Source organism: Chiloscyllium punctatum, chromosome 27 (genome assembly GCF_047496795.1).
Source record: "Chiloscyllium punctatum isolate Juve2018m chromosome 27, sChiPun1.3, whole genome shotgun sequence".
NCBI lineage: Eukaryota > Metazoa > Chordata > Chondrichthyes > Orectolobiformes > Hemiscylliidae > Chiloscyllium > Chiloscyllium punctatum.
In genome coordinates this window covers 15,314,643-15,340,203 of record NC_092765.1, presented here as the reverse complement: position 1 = coordinate 15,340,203, position 25,561 = coordinate 15,314,643, and the positions used below count along the sequence as shown (strand labels likewise).

The window sequence follows — 25,561 nt, the reverse complement described above, 5'->3', positions numbered from 1 at the left end:
GATGTTTCCACTGGCAGGTGAAACTAGAACAAGAGGGTATGGCCTCAAAATTAGGGGGAGCAGATATAGGACAGAATTGAGGAGGAACCTCTTCACCCAGACGGTTATGAATCTGTGGAATTCCCTGCCCAGTGAAGTTGTTCAGGCTTTCTCGTTGAATGTTTTTAAAGATAATATGGGTAATTTTTTGAACAGTAAAGAAACTAAGGGTTAAGGTGAGAGGGTGGGTAAGTGGAACTGAGTCATGGTCTTATTGAATTAGTGAAGTGGGCTCAAAGGGCCAGGAGGCCTACTCCTGATTTCAGTCCCTATGATCTTATGCTCTAAATACAGCATCCAGTTTCTGAGATTCTCCTGAGACAGAAATGAGGAAACACCTAGTAATCTTTTTTGTGTTTAAGTGTCTGCCAGGGGACGGGTAAGTATGTCAGAAGCAGTGAAAGAATACAAAGGTTGTCTTGTAAATTTGAATGAAAAAAAACTAACTCTCAGTTGATCAATCAGAATTACTGTAAAGAATTGAGAAGCTGAATCTGATATGTCCATCAGAGGGAAATGCTTTGTTTGGTGGTCATTGCTCTAATCAGATTTCTGATCTACCCATGCTTGACTCAAGGGAAATTATTGTTTAGTTCTGATGATTCAGAACTGAGGGCAAATTCCTGGTGTGCACTTTCACAAATTTTTTGGCTTTGCATTCAAGAAACATGTAGCCATGGAACTGGTGGAGTGCCTTCTTCAATACTAGAACAGGACTGGCAGGCCAAATCATACACCACTGCTCCTATTTCTTGTGTTCTTCTGTTCTTAAGACTCTGCCACAGTTACAACATTCTTTTAATCCCAGGGCTTCTACTTGGAAAGCAGAGTTTCAGAATTCTGCAGTCAGGAACTTGTTCAAACAAGTTATGCTATCTTTGATTGTTGAAATTGTGATGGTTGTGTTGGTGACAAAGAATTTGGCTTGTGAAATGTTGCAGTAGTAATGGCTGCCAGTAAGTTCTGATTAAATTATCCCAGCTGTACTCCTGCTGTTACAGTTCAATCACTCCTCTCCCTCACCAACGTACTCCAGACCCTCCCAAAACCCCCCTTCACAGTTCCAACTTTCACTCTCACAGGATCGGTCCCTGCCACTCCACTCACAGCTCATCCCTACGCTCCATTGTCAGTGTCACCAGCCCTTTCCACACCCCATCACTGGCCCTTCACCCCAATCTCTCACCGGCCCTAAATCCACACCCCCTCACCGGCCCTATCCAACCACCCCCTCACCGGCCCTACATCCCCACCCCCTCACCAAGCCCAATCCACCCACCCCCGCACCAGCCCAATCCACCCACCCCCTCACCGGCCCAATCCACCCACCCCTTCACCGGCTCTACATCCCCACCCCCGCACCAGCCCAATCCACCCACCCCCTCACCGGCCCAATCCACCCACCCCCTCACCGGCCCTACATCCCCACCCCCTCACCGACCAAATCCATCCACTCCCTCACTGGGCCTATCCACCCACCCCCTCACCGGCCCTATCAACCCACCCCCTCACCGGCCCTATCCACCCACCCCCTCACCGGCCCTATCCACCCGCCCCCTCACCGGCCCAACATTCCCGCCCCCTCACCGGCCCTACATCCCCACCCCCTCACCGGCCCTACATCTCCACCCCCTCACCGGCCTATCCACCCACCCCCTCACCGGCCCTACATCTCCACCCCCTCACCGGCCCTACATCTCCACCCCCTCACCGGCCTATCCACTCACCCCCTCACCGGCCCAATCCACCCACCCCCTCACCGGCCCAAACCACCCACCCCCTCACCGAGCCTAATCACCCACCTCCTCACCGGCCCAATCCACCCACCCCCTCACCGGGCCTAATCACCCACCCCCTCACCGGCCCAATCCACCCACCCCATCACCGGCCCAATCCACCCACCCCCTCACCGGCCCAATCCACCCACCCCCTCACCGGCCCAAACCACCCACCCCCTCACCGAGCCTAATCACCCACCTCCTCACCGGCCCAATCCACCCACCCCCTCACCGGCCCTACATCCCCAAACCCTCACCGGCCCTACATCTCCACCCCCTCACCAGCCTTATCCACCCACCCCCTCACTGGCCTCATCCACTCACCCCCTCACTGGCCCTATCCATCCACCCCTTCACCGGCTCTATCCACCGTCCCCACTGGCCCTATCCACCCACTCTCAGCAGGTTCATCCCCTCAGTATCACCAGCAGTCCCCCTCTCTCCACTCTCACTGGCCCTCCCCCTCACCCGACTCTCACCGGGCTTACCCTCTCACTATTACCAGCCCCAACCCCCCCACTTTGACTGGCTCTACCCACTGACTCTCACAGGCCTTACCTTCACCACTTCCACGACCCTGTTCCACACCCCCACTTTCACCAGCTACTCCGCTGACTCCCCAGCACTCACGACTTTTGTCCCCACCACCACAGCTCCAACAGGGCTCCATCACCTCTCTTAAGTTTTCATTGAGGGGCTGTGACAATTTCCAAGCCTTGAAAAGGGTCCCCAACAGGAAAAGGATAGGCCGCGTGCTGTATAAGTACTGCCCTCACCATAAGTCCAAAGGGCAACAGTGTATTCTGTCTATGTGCTGGGCTGTATTAACTCTATCAACAGCACCTCCTAACCCAATCTGCTTTTTAAATGGACAGAGTTAAAAATCACACAACACTAGATTATAATCCAACAGGTTTATTTGGAAGCACTAGTTTGTGGAGCAATAATCCAACCCTGTCTCCTCCACATCATGTATAAATTGGATAGAAGGGGGTATTACAAAATGGCTCCCAGAAATCATATGGCTACCCTTATTGTTTCAGGTGGTGTTAGAACTACATCATAATAACCTCTTTAAGTCTTACAAGAGCTATTTGGAAACTCAGTGAACATTTCCAAAGGCAAATAGAAACTCAGTGGCAATGATTTTCTTCAGGGTGTGATCAGCTCTTTCTACCCCTGCTAAAAGCTGACAGAATGACAGCTTGTTCTGAGGACAATGGATGAGTCAGTGCTGCAGATCTGGGTTAATCCAAAACCTATTAGCTAAGCGTGATGCAACAGTTTGGGAAAACAACCAATCTAAAGTTGAACATGAATGTAGGGAAGAATGCCTCCTGGGTTCGGGCAAGCAGCTGGGGTGACTGTGGCATAAAATCAGGTGGCACGGTTGGTGTTAATGTTCCTATTTCTACTCACCTCTACTGAGGAGTTTTAACCAGCGACTGGGCAAGTGATGGGCAGCTCGCCTATACTTGGGCCATTGAAGCTCTTAAATGGCTTATAAATTAAACCTTTAGGTTTCTTCCTGCATTGTTGGTATCAACCTCGGGGTGGGGGGGGGGGTGATGGTTGGGGGGGGTTGGTGGGCAGCACAGAGTAATGGTAGGATATGCAGCTGGTGATGGTTGGAGATATATTCCCTTTTATTGAATTCAACAGGGTCCAATACCAATGGCAGTCGCCAGCACTTCTTTTTGTTCCCCTCAGCCCGGCTTCACAATTGTGGCCCCTATCCCTTCTGCCCTTCATGGCAAGAGCTAGTCCCAGAGACGATATCCAGAGAAGACCTTGGAATCTGACTTCCTTGCTGCTTCTCTCAATGGCCTGACTGCAATCTCAGCAGTGGCCACCACTTCTGGGGTGCTACTGAGATGGGGGGGAGGGAGGTGTCTGATTGACCAGCAGTTCTTGGAGGGAGGACAACTTTAACTCTGGTCTCTCGGTGTGTTAGTGGCCTGATATCCTAATATGTGAACTAGTGTGCTGTGAGGTTCACAGTTCTGATCACATCCACTAAACACTCTTGCTCTGCAGGTGAAGAAAAAGAAAAAATAATCTCTCACAGAGTGCTCCTAGTCAGCTACAGACGAAAGGAATCAGGACAAAATCAATCTAGAAAATCAAGAATCTTGAACTCAACTGTTTAACCACTAGTGTCAAGAGTGTGATGCTAGCTTTTGCCTGAAATGTTGATTTTCCTGCCCCTCGGATGCTGCCTGACCTGCTGGGTGTTACCAGCACCACAATCTTGACTCTAATCTCCAGCATCTTCAGCCCTCACTTTTGCCCTGTTTAACCACTAAGTGTCAATGCTACCACTAATATCCACAACAGCCATAATGTGTAACTATCCACTCTTCATGAACAATTCAGTGACTAGTCTATATATTTTCTTTTAAACTTTATCTTTTTGGCCTGACCTCTTATTTCCAATCCGCGTATATGTGTGTCACTCCAAATTCTTCTTGTGGTTAGTAGTTAATCAAGTAACTCTTCTAGTTCATTCAAGGAAGCTGGGATAAGTTGGTTCATTTTAAAGCAGAAGGTCATTTTGGTCTGGGGAGAAAGCATTGCACAAGGAAAGGGATCCTTTTAACATTAAACTTGATGCGACCAACTGAGGGGATGGATGAATAATTAAGGGAAACCAGTTAACCCCTTCCTCACCCAGGAACTGAGCAATTTAGCAGATTCAGTCTGAAGTTGAAACGAATCAGTGAAACACGTGTGGGGATTGGTTGTAACAGTTAGAACTGGAGCAGAGTAGGGCGGAGATAGATCCTGCACGTACTTGTCATGTACGTTCTATACTTAAATCCAGTTTGAAGAAGTAATTTGAGGTCTAGTCTGATTTTATGTGAATAGATAAACACACACTAGAATGGGCTGGAGATACCAATCCAGTGTAAATAGAGTTTTTCTGGAAAAAAATCGCAGGACAAGAATCCTGAGAATTCTGAGGGTGAAGAGACATCTGAAGTGAGGTACTCTCTGGCGTAGGTCTGCACCAGCTGACCAGTCCCTGAGGCTTCCTGAGCTGGGGAAGGGCCAACACTTCTATTGGGGTGGAGTCACCTCAGATCCACATCCAAAATCAATAAGAGTTTCCGGGCAGTAGACGCAGCAGGGCCTGAATGCATTGGGCATCTTTCTCAGACAAGGTAACTGATGAGTCTGTAGCAGGTTTTTGGGTAGTGCTATTGGCAAATAGCTACTTGAGCTGCAAGCAGAAGCCCCTCATTGCCATTCAGTTCAGCTGTTGGTCTGGGCAGCCAGGGGAATCAGCAGATGCCTTAAAAACAGGGTGAAGGTGGGTTTGCTAAAGAGTTGTCAAGCAGCTGCCATCAGTGAGGAAACAAACATTTGCTGCCTTTTGCCTTAGATACGATTGGTCTAAAACCATGTTAGTCAAAAAAAGCAATCATTAGCCTGGTCAAATTGGCCAACAGTAAATGAGGTACACACAAGGTAAGCTTCAGTCTCCCAAATGGTTCTGTGAACATCTTTAACCAATATGATTGTTGAAAAGTGACACAATGAGCAAATCAGAAACAAAACCAGAGATGGCTGTAAAAATATGAAGGAGGGTCACTGGACCCAAAACTTTAACTCTGCTTTCTCTCCACAGATACTGCCAAGCCTGTTGAGTTTTTTTCCAACAATTCTTGATTTCTAGCATTTGCGGGTCTTTGTTTTTTTTTGCTCGATGAACAAGTCCTTTCTCTAGACCAACGTAATTGCTGGAGACCAGCACTGGTCAACCAGTTGACTCAGGAACAGAAGGCATTTTAAAAGTAAATGTAGATTGCTTTTAGTGAAATGTGTCAATTTGTACTGTAACTGCATCATAGGTTACAAAGGCCCCACGTGATCGTTTTGTTTCACCAAAAACAGTGCTTCTTTCTGAACTCCACATCAGGCTTGAAATTCCTCAGGGAGAACTGGAGAAGTGTGAGGGAGAAAATTTGTGAAGGAGCAAAGCAATGGGGGAGTGGGGAGGAGGAGGAGGAGGAGGAGAATGTGGGTGGGAATTATTCATTGCTACTTTAAAACTTGCGGCACCCAAATTTCACCTCCTCTTTGGGAATCCCTGCTTTGGCAGTTTAAGATTGATGTGGAGACTTGAAAGTTCAAATTCCTGAGGGTCCTGCAGTAAGAAACATCCCGACTCTCACAGTTCTGGTGGTTTCTGAACAAGTCCACGCTCGCTGGCAGAGTGAAAATGACTCCTTTTTTAATCAGCTAACAAATTTCAGTCTGGGAATTTTAACAACACTGACACAAAGTGAAATGTAACAATCATGACATGATGTCACAGAGGTTGCTATGATCTGATAACACCGTGAGACATCACTTGATCAGTTTTAATGGCAGCACAGGAGAGAAACTTTGATTCACAGTTAATAGTGAAAGGGGTCTTGATTGACAGTGAACCAAGTGTTTGTGGGGAAGTGCAATTTGATGAAAACTACCACCAACACAACTGGTTCTCAGTCTGTGCTTAGAACAATCCTTCAAGAAGATATTGATATTTGACTGAATTTATAGTTATTCTTTAAGCTGGAGTGTGATGTGACGAGTCTCTTATTGATGAATTAGCTGGTAAGTTACTAACACCTATTACTAAACCAAGCCTGTGATTATTTTCATTATGGTGAACCTACTTTGTATATATCACATTGGAAATTGTTCGAGCTATTCCACTATTCTCAATTATTGGTTTCAAACAGTTTGAAGTTTTCTGGAATTATTCATTAATAACCTGCTCATTTTATAAAGAATATGACTTTTTATATAGAAGATGACAATATAATGGAATGCTTCAGAAAGTCACCCTACACATTTCTGTATCAGCCAAAGTCTGCCATTAACATTGCAACAGCTGACAGCAAGATTGAACGAGAAATGTCGACACTATAGTTTGCAAACACACACAAGTGGAGAAAATGTGTTAGCTATGAAATATCATTTCCTTAGGGTTATTACTAGGGGTATAGAAGAGTGAGGAGGCTGTGATAAACTAGTGTGGAGCACGAGGGAAGGTCTCCCTACCATACAGCATGGAAAATGGCCATTCAACCCATCAAGTCCATACCAACCCACTGAAGAGCATTCCACCTCGACCCATCCCCTACCCCTGCATCTCCTGTGGCTAATCCAACTAGCCTGCACAATCTGGTACACTAGGGGCAATTTAGTATGGCCAATCCATCAAACCTGCACATGTTTGGACAGTGGGAGGAAACTGGAGCACCTGGAGGAAACCCATTCAGACATGGGGGCAAACATGCAAACTCCACACAGACAGTCATCTGAAGTTAGAATTGAACCTGGGTCCCTGGTGGTGTGAGGTAGCAGTGCCAACCACTGAGTCACCGTGCCACCCTAGCTAGAGCATTGCATTTCATTCTGCATGTCACACTTTAGGAGAGATGGGAAGAGTATTGGAAAGACCCAGAAACAATTCACAAGGATGCTTCCAGCAATGAGAACCTTTAGGTGGAAAGACGAGATTCTGTGGCTCTTTCTTCGGGGAAGAGAAAGTTGAGTGAATTTAATAGATATGTTCCAAATCACGAGGGGTCTGGAGAGAGTGGACAGAAGCTATCCCCATCAGTGAAATGTTTGAGAATGAGAAAGCTGAGATTTATGGTAAATCCAAACAAAACGTATTTATAGAGACCTACAGCACAGAAAGAGATCCTTTGGTCCAATTCGGCCAAGTTTCCCAAACTATACTAGTCACACTTGCTTGCATTTGGTGCATATCCTTCTAAACCCCAGATATGAAGAGAAAGATCCCCATGCAGCAAATGGTTGGGAATGCTTGGTCTTAGAGTATGGCCTTCTGGATAGAATCAGATTGTTATCTGAAAAGAGAGGGAGTTATGGGGCATAGAACATAGAACATAGAACATAGAACAATACAGCACAGAACAGGCCCTTCGGCCCACGATGTTGTGCCGAACTTCTATCCTAGATTAAGCACCCATCCATGTACCTATCCAAATGCCGCTTAAAGGTCGCCAATGAATCTGACTCTACCACTCCCACGGGCAGCGCATTCCATGCCCCCACCACTCTCTGGGTAAAGAACCCACCCCTGACATCTCCCCTATACCTTCCACCCTTCACCTTAAATTTATGTCCCCTTGTAACACTCTGTTGTACCCGGGGAAAAAGTTTCTGACTGTCTACTCTATCTATTCCTCTGATCATCTTATAAACCTCTATCAAGTCACCCCTCATCCTTCGCCGTTCCAACGAGAAAAGGCCGAGAACTCTCAATCTATCCTCGTACGACCTACTCTCCATTCCAGGCAACATCCTGGTAAATCTTCTCTGCACCCTCTCCAAAGCTTCCACATCTTTCCTAAAGTGAGGCGACCAGAACTGCACACAGTACTCCAAATGTGGCCTAACCAAAGTCCTGTACAGCTGCAACATCACCTCACGACTCTTGAATTCAATCCCTCTGCTAATGAACGATAATACTCCATAGGCCTTCTTACAAACTCTATCCACCTGAGTGGCAACCTTCAAAGATCTATGTACATAGACCCCAAGATCCCTCTGTTCCTCCACCTGACCAAGAACCCTACCATTAACCCTGTATTCTGCATTCTTATTTGTTCTTCCAAAATGGACAACCTCACACTTGGCAGGGTTGAACTCCATCTGCCACTCCTCAGCCCAGCTCTGCATCATATCTAAGTCCCTCTGCAGCCGACAACAGCCCTCCTCACTGTCCACAACTCCACCTATCTTTGTATCATCTGCAAATTTACTGACCCACCCTTCGACTCCCTCATCTAAGTCATTAATAAAAATTACAAACAGCAGAGGACCCAGAACTGATCCCTGCTGAACTCCACTTGTAACTGGACTCCATGCTGAATATTTACCATCTACCACCACTCTCTGACTTCGACCGGTTAGCCAGTTTTCTATCCAATTGGCCAAATTTCCCTCTATCCCATGCCTCCTGACTTTCCGCATAAGCCTACCATGGGGAACCTTATCAAATGCCTTACTAAAATCCATGTACACTACATCCACTGCTCTACCCTCATCCACATGCTTGGTCACCTCCTCGAAGAATTCAATAAGACTTGTAAGGCAAGACCTACCCTTCACAAATCCGTGCTGGCTGTCCCTAATCAAGCAGTGTCTTTCCAGATACTCGTAAATCCTATCCCTCAGTACCCTTTCCATTACTTTGCCTACCACAGAAGTAAGACTAACTGGCCTGTAATTCCCGGGGTTATCCCTATTCCCTTTTTTGAACAGGGGCACAACATTCGCTACTCTCCGGTCCCCTGGTACCACCCCAGTTGCCAGTGAAGACGAGAAGATCATTGCCAACGGTACTGCAATTTCCTCTCTTGCTTCCCACATAATCCTAGGATATATCCCGTCAGGCCCGGGGGACTTGTCTATCCTCAAGTTGTTCAAAATGTCCAACACATCTTCCTTCCTAACAGGTATCTCTTCTAGCTTATCAGTCCGTTTCACGCTCTCCTCTTCAACAATACGGTCCCTCTCATTCGTAAATACTGAAGAGAAGTACTTGTTCAAGACCTCTCCTATCTCTTCCGACTCAATACACAGTCTCCCACCACTGTCCTTGATCGGACCTACCCTCGTTCTCGTCATTCTCAGGTTTCTCACATACGCATAGAATGCTTTGGGGTTATCCTTGATCCTATCCGCCAGGGATTTTTCATGCCCTCTCTTAGCTCTCCTAATCCCTTTCTTCAGGTCCCTTCTGGCTATCCTGTATCCCTCCACTGCTCTGTCTGAACCTTGTTTCCTCAACCTTATGTAAGCCTCCTTCTTCCTCTTTACTAGACATTCAACCTCCCTCGTCAACCAAGGCTCCCTCACACGACCATTTCTTTCCTGCCTGATCGGTACATACATATCAAGGACACGTCGTATCTGCTCCTTGAAAAAGTTCCACATTTCCACCACATCCTTCCCTGACAGCCTATGCTCCCAACGTATGCTCCTCAAATCCTGTCTTACAGCATCGTAATTTCCCTTCCCCCTGCAGTGTGGTACCAGGTGAGTTGCTCATTCAAGGAACCAGCACGCACATGATAGGATGGATGACCTCTTGTGTTGTGACTATTCTGTGATTCTATAGATTAATTGGGTTTAATGAGTAACTTGCTTACATACTTGACAATTAAATGCAATATTACATAAATAATGGACAGTTCGACATAGAGAAAAGAAAGGAAGGCAAATGAGGTCAGAGGTTGATATAAATTCCCAGAAAAAACTTGTGAGCTAAAATCTGGACCACAAGTATGGTTATTGGTGACAAACTCCAATCCTGAAAACAGCTGTAGGAAAGGAAGGGAGGCTCATAATTAGCCTAACAACAGCACGTAGACAGGTTATAAGGAGCGCGAGAAACTGTGACAGTTTGATGTTGGAAAATATGAGCTTATGCACACTGTACGCAAACAGTTACATTTTTTAAGTAATGTGATATTAGGAAACTGAAGAAGAAGGATGTGATTTGGGAGGCCATTTAGTAAGAAGGGGAAACAGATGTGATAAAAAATCACAGAGCCAAGTATTCCTTGAGCTTTGAGCCAGGGAGATTGGAATGGAAAAGGAGGAAGCAACTTGTGTTTGGTTGTGTTGTGCTTTTGGAATAAGGACAGTATTTTATTTTAAGACGAGGAAGATTCAAGAGGACATGGAGGGGGTGTTAGCCAGAATGATGTAAGTTCAGAGTGTTAATTGTTTGGGCGGATTGCCAAAATATAGCGATTAGATTAGATTAGATTAGATTAGATTAGATTACTTACAGTGTGGAAACAGGCCCTTCGGCCCAACAAGTCCACACCGCCCCGCCAAAGCGCGACCCACCCATACCCCTACATCTACCCATACCCCTTTACCTAACACCACGGGCAATTTAGCATGGCCAATTCACCTGACCTGCACATCTTTGGAGTGTGGGAGGAAACCGGAGCACCCGGAGGAAACCCACGCAGACATGGGGAGAATGTGCAAACTCCACACAGAGAGTCGTCTGAGGCGGGAATTGAACCCGGGTCTCTGGCGCTGTGAGGCAGCAGTGCTAACCACTGCTTCCTTGAGAATACAAGATTGAATTTAGAATGAAACCGTTCATGAAGAAAATCGGGAAACAATTTTATTTTTGTACGAAGTGTATGGATGATGAGGCAATTAAAACTTTCAAGATTGAGATAGATAACTATAGATGTGGTAGATTTTAGTTATCAAGATTTTTTTTCTCAATTAGTTTACCAGTGTTACTGGTTAGGCCAGCATTTATTGACCATCCCAAGTTGCCTTTGAGATGGAAGTTGAGCTGCTTTCCTGTACAGCTATTGTTTGGGAATGGGGTATGGGGCAGCAGGGGTGATGGGCACACTCTCAATAATGTTAGGAAGGCAACTCCAAGACTTGAACCCAGCAACAGTAAAGGACTGACAATAGATTGCCAGGGCTGGATGTTGGGGGTAGGTAGAACACCACATAGATGCTGGTGTTCCCATCTACCTGCCTGCCACCCATGTCCTTCTGGATGGATGCAGATGAAAGTCATAGAATCCCTACCATGTGAGAGCAGACCATTTGGCCCATCAAGTCCACGTCACCGACACCCCCCAACCCAAGAGCATTCCACTCAGACCAACCCCTCCCCACCACCCCCCCTCCCCTCAACCTATCCCCACGGCCCTGCATTTCCCATGGCCAATCCACCGAACCTGCACATCTTTGGACTATGGGAAGAAACTAGAGCAATGGAGGAATTTGCAAACTCCACACTGACAGCCACCTGAGGCTGAGATTGAACCTGGGTCCCTGGTGCTGTGAGGCAGCAGTGCTAACCACTGAGCCACCGCACTATCCCAGAAATTAGAAAAATTGAATTGGGATGCTTGTCAGCAATGGCCCACTTGAATGGAAGAGCTCAGCTAGAGGGGCCACAGAGATTTGCGAGGATAAAACTCTTGTCATTACAGACAAACCTATTGGGTGGTACACTCAGCTGGGTAGTATTCTTACATTTAATGTACGTAGCTACTGAAAGGTGGATATTATTGTTATTAGAGAAATTTCTAATGGGAGAGAGACTGATGTGAAAGTTTCCAAGAATTGTGTGACCTGAATTTAATGAGGTATTTTGGACTTGATTTTCAATCGAGGGTTTAAACACCATTCTGTGCCATGTGAGTCAGGCAAGCTAGTCCTTAAATGTAAACACCCTGTTTTGGACAGAGGTGAACTTGATGTCCATTTGATAGAAAGGACTGTTACTTGGGGGTGGGAGCAACCAGCAGAGAGTGAGGGTGGCAAAAGCAGATAGCAGCCATGATGGGGCCTGCCAATGCTTTCAAATGGGGTAAGGGCGACACACGTTCCTCAGAGGGTCAGCAGACTCACCACATGCAAATGGCACTACATCCCATTCACAATAAGACCATCTCGTTGCTAAAACAAAATGTGGCACAGTAGCTCAGTGGTGAGCACTGCTGCCTCACAGCACCGGGTTCAGTTCCTGCCTCGGGTGACTGTCTGTATGGAGTTTGCACATTCTCCCTGTGTATACCTGGGTTTGCTCTGGTTTCCACCCACAGTCCAAAGACATGCAGGGTAGGTGAATTGGCCATGCTAAATTGCTCATAGTGTTCAGGGTTGTGTAGGCTAGGTGTGTTCGTCAGGGTTAAATATAGAGTAATAAGGTAAGGAAATGGATTTGGGTGGAATACTGTTTGGAGGGTTGGTGTGGACTTGTTCAGCCAAAGGGCCTGCTTCCACACTATAGGGATTCTAGGTGAAACCAGTTAGCGTCTGCCCCCATTGAACCCAGTAGCCATGTATACTGGACACCAGGCTGTTTGGTTTAGTTTTAAAATCACTTTCTTGCCCTCCCTAGCCTGTTAACAAGCTTCTCAGAGAGATTATCTGGCCATTAATTGGAGACAAGCATGTTCCTGACCTTCCTCTCCCTCTTGCCCAACACGCTGAAAATGGCAATTAATTTCAGAGACATTAGGATACTGACATGCAATCCAGGAGTAGAAACATAGGAACATCGAAATAGGAACAGGATCAGGCCATTTGGCCCTTCAAGCCTGCTCACTCCATTTAATGTGATCATGGATGATCATCCAACTCAGCCCCCTGTACATGTTTTCTCCCCGTACCCTTTGATCCCTTAAGAACTATATCTAACTCCTTTTTGAAAGAATTCAATGTTTTGGTCTCAATTGCTTTCTGTGGCAGAGAATTTCTCAGGCTCACTATTTGTTAAGTGAAGACAATTCTCCTCATCTGAGTCCTCACTGGCCTACTCTATATCCTTAAAGTGTGGGTATTTTCTGTGTCTGTGGGCAATTGAAAATCTGAGCAAATATATTGCTGATCTCTATTGTAAATCTTACTCGGTATTACCAGTAGGTTGGCACTCCAATTAGTGAGTAATAATGAGCCCTTCAGTAAAGTTGTACAAAAGTGAGCTGGCCCTGAACTATCTGATTGACACTTGAACTGGCTTCTGACCTAACTAGTGCTTGTGTTTTTAATCCATGTCAATGGCAGTGTTCATTCTGACTGAACAGGATGGAGATATGTCATGACCAATCTACGGATGCAGGAAACTGGAGTGAGTTACCAGAGGTATCCCTGAGGCAGGTGTTCCGATGGCTTGGGGATCAAGACAGGGTCCGGGCAGCACTGGTATGCAAATGCTGGAACCACGTGATGCATTCACCTGCTTTGTGGAGATCCAGAACGTTCACCTTCTGCGGGAGGCCATCTAAGTACCGTCGGGCTGAGTACGAGTCAGCCATCTGGTACGCCAAGAAGTTCGGCAGATATCTGGTAAACTGCGAGATTAAATTCATGAATCCGTACAACTCTCTTCTGACACGGAGATTCCAAATAACAATGAGGAGTTTCCTGGCGCGTTTGGGAAATGAAAATAACAGATTAAAGTCATTCACCATCCAACATTTAGAATTGGACCGCCTTGTGTGGAGTTCGTCCGTTAGGAATGCCTTCCTAAAGGTAAGGTCTTATCCTTGATTTCAGTTGCAAGGTTCAGTTTGTATTTAATGGAAGCTCCTGTCAAGGGAACACTACAGCACCTTTTTAAGGCTGTATACACTGAGTGATTGGGTCTTCCCACATTAACGTCTACTCCCACCAGAAGGTGTAAACGAGTAAGCAAGTTGCCGTTTCCTTCCCTGGGCCCTTTCCACAGGGCATCTCCAAATAATCTCCATGCTGGAGCATGCCCAAAAATGGCACCTCGGGAATGGGCAGAGTGGCCAGTCGATGTCCACCTGACTGATGAAGGCCAGTGTGCCAAAAGCCTTCTTCACTGCCCTGTCTACTTGTGACTCCACTTTCAGGGACCTGTGCACCTGAAATCCACAACACCCCTTAAAGCCCTCCCATTCACCATGAAACTCCTACCTGGTTCTGGTAATGTAAACAAAATAACACCATTCACTGCCACAAGCCTCAAAAATAAGATTGAAAATGTAATGTCTGTAAAGCTAAGTAACACTCAGCACTTCATGTTTCTTTGAGGAGGATGAACCAATGTGACATGCTGAATTTGGAAATGAGAGAAACTGTAGCAGTTTCTGTACAGATTTATGATCTGTATTTACTTGAAATGTGTAATGCTGTCATACAGATTGAACTGAAAATTGATCCAGTACATTCTTTTCCCTTTCCTTAAAGAGTCTGAACTTCTTCCTCCGACGTGAGTGCAGACATCTCCAGTCCTTCAACCTGAGGGGGGCACGGTTAGGCATAGAACAGGGCTTTTCCATCTTAAACTCGCTGATCCACCAGAGGAACAGGAGCTCCATCGCTGAGCTCAACATCGAAGATTTCTTCAGCCATCACCTAGCCATCTACGCCAACCCCACCTTCCCTAAGATTATTCGCAGCTTCTGCAATCTGAGCAGCCTTTCGATCAACTACAACTGCATCTCTGATGACCTCCTGGACACCCTGTGTGAAAGCTGCTACCAGACCCTCAGGACCATGAACATTAAATGCCATATCCACGATCCCCACAATCAGGTTGTGTGGGGGCTTTCCTGGTCCAAACTCGCTAAGCGGGCTATCAATCTGAAGGTCAACTTTTATTTTGAGCTTGTGATGAAGAATGATCGCCTGACTCGGATTTTGGTGCCAGAGATCCCAGTGAGGAGTTTAAATTTTAGGAGCTGTTACTTCAGTGATCCCGACTGGACAATGAAACCCACCCTGACTGATCTAATTCCACATTACAAGAATACACTACAGGTAAGAGGGATTTCAAACGTGTGGTCAAGGACCAGCTCAGTGCAAGTTCAATATTTAAACCATTCAGGTCAGACTAGCTAATCCCACACACGCAACATTTCAGTAACTCTCCATTCAGTAACTCTGAAACAGATACTTTCTAATCAATGTGTTCAGAGATGTTTGTACACACCACTGGAGCTGGTAGGGCTTGGACAGAAGCCTCCAGGTCTAGAGGTGGGGATAGTACCCGTGTTTTCTGGGTCCTCAAGGGGGAGGGGGAGCAACGCCAGATCGTGATCCACATTGGCACCAATGACATAGGTAGGAAGAGGGGTGAGGATGTTAGGCAGGCTTTCAGGGAGCTAGGTTGGAAGCACAGAGCTAGAACGAAAAGAGTCGTTGTCTCTGATTTGTTACCCGTGCCACGTAATAGACAGTCGAGGAATAGGGAGAGAGAAGAGTTAAATGCGTAGCTACAGGGATGGTGCAGGAGGGAGGGATTCCGGTTTCTGGATAACTGGGGTTCTTTCTGGGGAAGGTGGGACCTCTATAAACAGGATGGTCTACACCTGAACCTGAGGGGCACCAGTATCCTTGGGAGGAGGTTTGCTAGTGCTCTTTGGGAGGGTTTAAACTAACTCTGCAGGGGCATGGGAACCTGGACTGTAGCTTTAGGGTACAGGACCTTGAGTGTAGGGAGGTTAGGAACCATGGCATCGATCTCGAAGGAGGGTGCCTGTAAACAGGAAGGTGGCTTGAAGTGTGTATACTTCAATGCCAGAAGTATAAGAAATAAGGTAGGTGAGCTTGCAGCATGGGTTGGTACCTGGGACTTCGATGTTGTGGCCATTACAGAGACGTGGGTAGAACAGGGACAGGAATGGCTGTTGCAGGTTCCAGGGTTTAAAAGTTTTAGTAGGGTCAGAGATGGGGGTAAAAGAGGGGGAGGTGTGGCATTGCTTGTCAAGGATAGTATTACAGCAGTAGAAAGGGTGATGGAGGAAGACTTGCTATCTGAGGTAGTGTGGGCGGAGGTTAGAAATAGGAAAGGTGAGGTCACCCTGTTAGGAGTTTTCTACAGGCCTCCTAATACTCCGAGAGAAGTAGAGGAAAGTATTGCGAGGATGATTCAGGAGAAGAGTGAAAGTAGCAAGGTGGTTGTTATGGGGGACTTTAACTTCCCAGATATTGACTGGGAAAGCTATAGCTCGAGTTCGTTAGATGGGTCGGTGTTTGTCCAATGTGTGCAGGAGTGTTTCCTGACACAATATGTAGACAGGCCAACAAGAGGTGAGGCTATACTGGATTTGGTTCTAGGTAATGAACCAGGCCAGGTGTTAGACTTGGAGGTAGGTGAGCACTTCGGGGGCGGTGACCACAACTCGGTGACTTTTACTCTAGTGATGGAGAGGGATAAGTGTGTACTGCAGGGCAACAGTTATAGCTGGGGGCAGGGAAACTATGATGTGGTGAGGCATGACTTAGGATGTGTGGATTAGAAAAATAGGCTTCAAGGGAAGAACACAAATGATATGTGGAGATTGTTCAAGGAACAGCTAATGGGTGTCCTTGATAAGTATGTACCAGTCAGGCAGGGAGTAAAGGGTCTTGTGAGGGAGCCGTGGTTTAATAAGGAATTGGAATCCCTTGTAAAAGGGAAGAGGGCGGCCTATGTAAAGATGAGGCGTGAAGGTTCAGTTGGGGCGATTGAGAGTTATAAGGTAGCCAGGAAGGATCTAAAGAGAGAGCTAAGAGCAGCGAGAAGGGGACATGAAAAGTCCTTAGTTGGTCGGATTAGGGAAAATCCAAAGGCTTTCTATAAGTATGTCAGGAATAAAGGGATGACTAGGATAGGTATCGGTCCAGTTAAGGATAGTAGTGGGAAGTTGTGTGTGGAGGCGGAGGAGATTGGTGAGACACTAAATCAATACTTTTTGTCAGTATTCACTCAGGAACAGGACACTGTTGCTGATGTGAATATTGAGTCACAAGTGATTAGAATGGATGGCCTTGAGGTATGTAGGGAAGAGGTCTGGGGAATACTGGAAAGGATGAAAATAGATAAGTCCCCTGGGCCTGATGGCATTTATCCTAGGATCCTCTGGGAAGCTAGGGAGGAGATAGCGGAGCCATTGGCCTTGATTTTTATGACGTTGTTGTCTACGGGAATAGTGCCAGAAGACTGGAGGATAGCGAATGTGGTCCCCTTGTTCAAGAAGGGGAGTAGGGATAGCCCTAGTAACTATAGGCCAGTGAGTCTCACTTCTGTTGTGGGCAAAGTCTTAGAGAGAATTGTAAGGGATAGGATTTATGAACATCTGGATAGGAATAATGTGATCAAGGATAGTCAGCATGGTTTTGTGAAGGGCAGGTCGTGCCTCACAAACCTTATTGAATTCTTTGAGAAGGTGACCAAGGAAGTGGACGAGGGTAAAGCATTGGATGTGGTGTATATGGATTTTAGCAGGGCGTTCGATAAGGTACCCCATGGTAGGCTACTGCAAAAATTACGGAGGTATGGCATTGAGGGTGCATTAGAGGTTTGGATTAGGAATTGGCTGGCTGGAAGGAGGCAGAGGGTAGTAGTTGATGGTATAGGTTCATCTTGGAGCGCAGTTACTAGCGGTGTTCCACAAGGATCTGTTTTGGGACCATTGCTGTTTGTCATTTTTATAAATGACCTGGAGGAGGGGCTTAAGGCTGGGTGAGCAAGTTTGCGGATGACATGAAAGTCGGTGGAGTTGTGGACAGCGAAGAAGGATGTGGCAGATTACAGTGGGATATAGATAAGTTGCAGAGCTGGGCAGTAAGGTGGCAAATGGAATTCAATGTAGCTAAGTGTGAAGTCATTCACTTTGGTAGGAGTAACAAGAAGATGGATTACTGGGCTAATGGTAGACTACTTGGTAGTGTGGATGAGCAGAGGGATCTTGGTGTCCATGTACACAGGTCTCTGAAAGTTGCCACCCAGGTAAATAGTGCTGTGAAGAAGGCATATGGTGTACTGGGCTTTATTGGTAGAGGAATTGAGTTCCGGAGTCCTGAGGTCATGTTACAGTTGTATAAGACTCTGGTGCGGCCTCATCTGGAGTATTGTGTGCAGTTTTGGTCGCCATATTATAGGAAGGATGTGGAGGCATTGGAACGGGTGCAGAGGAGGTTTACCAGGATGTTGCCTGGTATGGTAGGAAGATCGTATGAGGAAAGGCTGAGGCACTTGGGACTTTTCTCATTGGAGAAAAGAAGGTTTAGGGGAGATTTGATAGAGGTGTACAAGATGATTAGGGGTTTAGATAGGGTTGACAGTGAAAACCTTTTTCCGCGTATGGAGTCAGCTGTTACTAGGGGACACAGCTTTAAATTAAGGGGTGGTAGGTATAGGACAGATGTTAGGGGTAGATTTTTTACTCAGCGGGTTGTGAGCTCATGGAATGTCCTGCCAGTAACAGTAGTGGACTCTCCCTCTTTATGGGCATTTAAGCGGGCATTGGACAAGCATATGGAGATTATTGGGCTAGTGTAGGTTAGGTAGGCTTCGGTCGGCGCAAAATCTATGTTCTATGTACCACTGCACCACTGGAGTCTGAGATAAGTTGCTTGAGATTTACAATTTGTCTGCCTGACAACGCTGTGGCAAAATGGTCACTTTGGTGACACAACTCTGCAGGGTTCGTGTTGGTCAAACCAATTTAACTGTGCCATGCAGAACAGATTCATATCCAAAGCTTGGTACATAAGCCTTTAAACCAGTGAGAGGAAAATGGTTCAGGGTCCGTGCTCTGGGTCAAAATGCAGTGAGCCCCTCTTCCTGGCTAGAGGATGTGTGTGTGCAGCCCCTGAGTGATGACTGAGATATCCTTGCTTGCAACGCCCTCTACAATCAAACTGCTTTATTACTCCACCATGGAGAATGACTAACCAGTAAGGCACCTACTGGAGCCCGCCCAAGAATCAATGTCCATTGAAAAAAATTGAGGATTGGCAAAAGAAAAACACAAGGCCAAGTTCTTTCCACTGATGCCAATCTATTTTTAAGAGCAGTTATCACATTTCTTTATTTTCAAACTTTACATTAAATAAAAAAATGTTATTGACAAAAGAAAAGGTGTAATTAAGTTTATCATTTCATTTTCTTCATTTTGACTTGCTATGATCATCTTAATAGTATCATGGATTCATACAGCACGGAAAACAGACCCTTCAGTCCAACCAGTCCATGCCAATTATAATCCCAAACTAAACTAGTCCCACCTGCCTGCTCCTGGCCTATATCCCTCCAAACCTTTCCTATTCATGAACTTATCCAAATGTCTTTTAAATGTTGCAACTGTATTTGCATCCACCACTTTCTCTGGCAGTTCATTCCACCCATAAACCATTCATTATCAAACTAATGATTGGAAAGTCAGCGGTCTTAGCTTAAGCCCAGATTGATGAGTTTATGCAGTTCTACATTACAGGAAAGTGATCTTCCACATGTTAGGTCTGTGTTGAATCCACACGAGAAAGGTGTGTTTTTCATCTTCAACATTTAAAGGATTGAATAGCGTGGCAGTCGATAAGCAAAATATCATTACACTGTGCATCAGGGTGCAGGAGTTCGCTATCTGCTTGCCCTTGTGAGTCAGTGGTTACTTCATTGGTTTTGCTTTGTGAGCTGAGTGGCTGTTGGCCATTGCCCCAAAGGCTGGCAGTACCTTGTCCATGCAGTTATGGGCGCAAGACTAACAGGTTGCCCATGTCTGTGATACAAGGGTATCTGTAAGTGAGGTCTCGAGTTTGACCAGGATTGGAATTGATGCCTGGGAAGTCCTCATTGTTAAGAGGAGGTTCTGGAGACAAGAGCATAACAAATAGGGACAGGAGAAGGCCATTTGGCCCCTCAGACCTGCTCCGCCAATCATTAGCATCATGGCTGATCTGACATTCCTCATGTCCACTTTCCTACCCTTTCCCAATAATCCTCAATTCCCCAACTAATCAAGAATCCACCTCATCCCTAAATATACACAAGCACCCTGCCTCCACAGCTCTCTGTAACAAGGAGTTTCAAAGAGTCACAACTCTCTGAGAGAAGAAATTCATCCTTGTCTCAATCTTAAAATAGCTCCCCTTTATCCTGAGACTATGCTCTCTGGTCTTAGACTCTCCCAAGGGGGGAAACATCCTCTCAGCATTTACCCTGTCAAGCCCCTTAAAGAATCCCATCTGATTCAATTTGATCATCTCTCATTCTTCTAAACTGCAGTGAGTAGAGTCCCTACCTGTTTAGCCTTTGCTCATAAGACAATCCCTCCCATCCGGGGATCGTAAGAGTGAATCTTCTTGAACTGCCTCCAATGACATTTCCTGAAATAAGGAACCAAAACTGCTCTCGGAACGCCAGATGTGATCCTGCCAGCACCTTGTACAGTTGCTTCCCTACCACCCTACTCTGACAACCAAATAGGAAAGGTGTGGAAATAAAGCAGTGAGCAAAAGAAGTGGTTGGATGGCAGAGAAGAGAACCCCTTGAAAGAAAAGTCACTGGTCAGAGTCAGGCCAACCTGGTTCATTGGGTTAGTTGCTGCAAGTACTGTCACTCACAGTGCAGCCTCTCCAAATCCAATAGATGATGTCAATCCAGAAGTAATGCATATCCTCGGCGCAGTCCATCATCTTTTCAGATGAATTAATGCCAACTAAGGGACCCATCTTTGTTATTGTGCTTTGACATCTCAGTATATTTCATCAACAACTTCACTTAGAAATCCTCACCTTGACTGGTACAGCTATTTTGCGGATGATGGGATGGCATACGATGAGGTCCTGTCTTGGCTGATCCAGGTTCGTCGACTGATGTTCCAAACGAAATGCTGCTCTGCAGTACACAATTCTCCTTTTTTGTTGTTCGTGTTAAGAAATTAAAATATAATTGGGAATCAAAAGAAATTCTCACCCTGTAATAAGCAGCTAGAGAGACAATAAAATCCTGTAAATGTCTGAAAGCTGAAGTTAAAAAAAAGGCTATTCAGAGGAGTCTGATAAATATTGGAGAGTTAATGTTAAGTTTTAGAATGCACCATTACAGTAGGATAGACACTGGTTCTCTTAAACTTATATTAGCTATGTCTATGATTTGCACATTCCTCATTCTGAGATTTTGATTTTTCTTTGCCAGAAATTGACATTGGAATTTAATAATAGTCATGAACGGATAGATGATGAATTACTGCAGCTGGTGTTAATATGTGAACGACTGCACTACATGAAGGTTTGGGCTTTCCTCAGCATTAAGTTCATTGAGACAATGCTACAGTATCGTCAGGAGGGAAAATCCAACTTCCGCACCCTTAAGGTAGAGCAACCATCTTTATTAAATTCTGGTCGCCCTGATATAAAAAGGATATTATTAAGGTGGAGATGGTTTAGAAAAGATTTACCAGCATGTTGCTGGGTATGGTAGGTTCGAGTTATAAAATGCTGATAGGCCGAGACTTTTTTTACTGGAACGTAGGAGGTAGAGGGGTGATCTCATAGAGGTTTATAAAATCACGAGGGGCATAAAGAAGGTGAATGTCAAGGTCTTTCCCCTAGGGTGTGGGAGTTCAAAACTACGGGCATAATTTTAAGGTAAGAGGAGAAAGTCTTAAGAGAGATCTGAGGAGCAACTTTTTCACACAGAGGGTGGTTCATGTATGGAATGAATTGCCAGAGGAAAGTGGCAGATGCGGGTTACAGCATTGAAAAGGTATTTGGACAGATGCATGAATGTGAAAGGTTTAGAGGGATATGGGCCAACTGCAGACGAGTGGGACTGGTTTAGTTTGGGAAACTTGGTCGACATGGACAACTTGGTCCAAAGGGTCTGTTTCCATGCTGTATGACTTTATGACTCTATTAAATGGGCCTTTTAAACATGAGCAAAGGCGTAGTCACTGACAGAATCCTTTTACTGCCTGGGTTTACTGCTGGTCAACCAGGCCCCCAATTGTCCAGCAATATGTTTCTCATTCTGAAGAGGTTACTCAACAATTGCTGGGTTTTTATCCCAGAATCTAGAGCTGTTGTTGTGTTTGGCTTTTATTGCGGTGAAAACATACCCCTGATGCTGTTTGACCTTCTGTCCCTGTTTATTATTTCAAATCCTGAAGTCCTTTGTGAATGAGTAATCCCTAATCACTGATCCCTGGGTTAGATTACTTACAGCGTGGAAACAGGCCCTTTGGCCCAATTAGTCCACACCGACCCTCCATAAGAGCAACCCACCCAGACCCATTCCCCTACATTTACCCCGACTAATGCACCTAACACTATGGGCAATTTTAGCATGGCCAATTCACCTAACCTACACATCTTTGGTCTGTGGGACGAAGCCCACGCAGACACAGGGACAACATACAAACTCCACACAGACATTCGCCTGAGGTGGGAATTGAACCCAGGTCCCAGGTGCTGTGAGGCAACAGTGCTAACCATTGAGCCACTGTGCTGCCCCAGGGGATTAGATGGAAAGGTCAGATAAGCAGGGTCTCTATTTTTTGGAATGTAGAGGAATGAGAGGAGATCATTCTGAAACATTTAAGATTCTGTGAGGTCCAACATGGTGGATGCTGAAAGGATTGTTGCCCTGGGACAGACTAGGACTAGGAACACAGTTTAAAGATAATGGGACTCTCTTTTATGAGACAGTTTTCTTGCAGATGTTTTGGAAATCTCCCAGAAAATGATGCGAGTGAGCCCATTAAACACTTTTAAGCCACAGGTAGATAGATTCCTGATTAATGAGGGAGCCAAAGGCTAGCGACAATTGACATGAATATGGAATTGAGACCACAATCTGATCAAGCATGATTTTATTTGGTGGTAAAGCAGGTTCAAGGGACTGAATGTTTACACCCACTCCTAATTCATATGTTGGTAAGTTTAATCACTTTGTGTTGTGGGTGTGGCCATATATTTCTTCCACAGGTTCCATTAACATTGCAAATAATTCTGTTCTCGGAAGGTGAAAATCACTTTATAAATCTTTGACAGTCAACCTCTGCTTCCTAGTGGTTGAATTGTTAAACTGCGCCCAGGAATCTCCCAGATTTCATTCCTTGTCTCAGAGTTATAAAGCTGTACAGCACAGAAACAGACCCTTCCGTCCAGATTTCCCAACCTAATCTACTCCCACTTGCCAGCACCCACCCCATATCCCTCTAAACCCTTCCTATTCATATACCCATCCAGATGCCTATTAAATGCTGTAATTGCACAAGTCTCCACCATCCCATCTAGCAGCTCATTCCATACATGCACCACCCTCTGCATGAAAACATTGCCCCTTAGATCTCTTTTATATCTTTCCCCTCTTAGCCTAAACCTATGCCCTCTAATTCTGGACTCCCCACCCCCGGGAAAATACCTTGTCTATAAATTTCGATCAGAATAGCAGCAAATTCTGCTGCTACGTAAATCTCTACTGGGTTAGCAAGATAGCTCTGGGTTTGCGCTTCCCTGTTACTGTCCTCTGATCCTTTGTGGACAATGTAGGATTTGGAGAAACACAAACAGAATTGCTGGAGTACTCAGCAGGTCTGGCAGCATTTCTGGAGAGAAAAACAAATGTTAATGTTTCGGTTACTTCACCTGTTCTGAAGAAGGGTCACTGGACCCAGAACGTTAGCCCAGTTAGCTGAATGTTGATTTGTAATGTACAGTAACACCGATTGTGTGGATTCAATTTCTGCACTGGCTGAGGTTACCATGAAAGAGACTCCTTCTCAAACTCTCCACTTACCTGAATCATGGTGATCCTCAGATTAAACCTCCCATTGGTCATGTCGAATGAGAGAGCAGCCCTATAGTCTGGTAGAACTATGACAACTTTACTTGTGACAACAGGCAGTAATAAAACATTTATGACTATCGATATGATTGAGACATTGTTTGATCTACAGGTGAGAATCTACATGCACAAGTATGAAACAAATGAAGAAGATAAACTGCTGCGTAACTTGTACATGAAGTACCGAGATCTAATTGACACAGAACTCAATTATTTTGTAATTACTTACCCCTTGATGTAAAGGACAGCTCCACTGAATGGACAATCCAACTAAGATACATTTAAGCAGTTAAAGAATCAATAAGTGTATTTTGTCTGCCAGTCAAATAAAGCCTTCCGAAAAAAAAGATATTATCAGAGGTACACGATGTGTAGGAATAACTGGGAATTATCTCCTACCATTTAAAACATTTGTGTAGCGCCTGACTATTTCAGTTCTTATTCCTAACATGAGAAGCCAGTTGGAACCTAAGACACAAATCCACTGGCTGTAGAAAATGACTGGGGATCTGTAATTCATGTTTGAAGTGGTACAGGGACATTGGTACGATTCTGCAATTGTATAGAACAAGCTGCACTTTTGTAGAGATTCATTCAACAGAATGGAAATCCCAGTCTATGAAACACAAGCTTATCTTGTGTATTATCGACCCATGTGTTGCTATTAGCCAGTAGACAACCAAGGCATTTTAATGTATTAGTGCTATAAATATTTAAAATGATTTTCATTCAAGACTTTTGGCTGTACCAGATCTGCTGATTAGAAGAGCTGTAAGCAAATGCAATTGGTTAAGAGAACGGGTAATTGAAACGTAATATAGCAAACATCTATAAAACCAATTGGCAGATCAGAACCATATACGATGTTACAATTACCATATTGCTTTGTACCGTGCATCTTTTCTATTTGTGTGTGTGGTTATAATAAGTGTCCAATATATGTTAGACCTTGAAGTACTCCTCAGGCTTCCTTAGCCCTGGGAAGAGACACATGATCTAACCAACACAGAGAAGAAACTCAGTTCATATCAGGGAGTAGCAGGTCAAAAGAATGTGAGCCTAGCAAAGTATTCCTAACAATGATCCTAATGTAGAAATGTGCAGGGTTGGTTACTTCCCAATCATGCACAGAAAGCAGGGGGGTCATCTGCAGGAGCTGGTTCGGGTTGGCAAATTAGTTGGCAGAGGACATGCCATTCATTAACAGTGCAGACTAGGGATTACCTGGACACTGTGTAACTGCCACATTTATTCAGCTCAGCTATTTGGAGGAGGGCACAGTCGAAAAGGTGAAATTACATTTTTAAACCAGTCAACAAATGGGTTCCTAATTTTATAAACCAATCAGCTCTACTATTGCAAAGATTTGTAGAATTTTTATGTGTATTATGTTCACATATTGAGAATAAAACAATTTTGATATCTAAGCAAGTTGGCCCTCTCTTACTTCATATTAAAAATTAAAACATTCACCGACAAACCTTGGAAGACCTTTTAGAAGCCAGGCAGCACACTACTGCACAGAACAAACCTAACACTAGATGGCATCGGGTGGGTACGAGTAGAGGTGACTGTATGCTGCTTCCTTTAGCTTGACGCTGTGCTGCAAACAGTGTTTTTAAAATTAATG

General features: G+C 45.2%; 1 protein-coding gene across 1 annotated transcript; it reads left to right on the top strand.

Moving 5' to 3' along the window:
- Positions 1–6,343: 6,343 nt before the first annotated feature.
- LOC140453448 (F-box only protein 39-like) lies at positions 6,344–24,240 on the top strand. The gene is made up of 5 exons (XM_072548139.1): positions 6,344–6,422; positions 13,413–13,880; positions 14,565–15,137; positions 21,280–21,456; positions 24,044–24,240. Exons 2-5 carry the CDS (start codon positions 13,434–13,436, stop codon positions 24,170–24,172), a joined length of 1,326 nt encoding a protein of 441 aa, XP_072404240.1. The 5' UTR covers positions 6,344–6,422; positions 13,413–13,433; the 3' UTR covers positions 24,173–24,240.
- Positions 24,241–25,561: the final 1,321 nt, after the last annotated feature.

What these genes read in the sequence shown, in the direction of transcription:
- LOC140453448 (XM_072548139.1), top strand. Translation starts at nt 13,434, where the DNA reads ATGGAGATATGTCATGACCAATCTACGGATGCAGGAAACTGGAGTGAG. An exon ending in TTAGGAATGCCTTCCTAAAG is followed by an intron (nt 13,881 to 14,564) that starts GTAAGGTCTTAT and finishes CTTTCCTTAAAG; the next exon opens with AGTCTGAACTTCTTCCTCCG. An exon ending in CCAACTTCCGCACCCTTAAG is followed by an intron (nt 21,457 to 24,043) that starts GTAGAGCAACCA and finishes TTTGATCTACAG; the next exon opens with GTGAGAATCTACATGCACAA.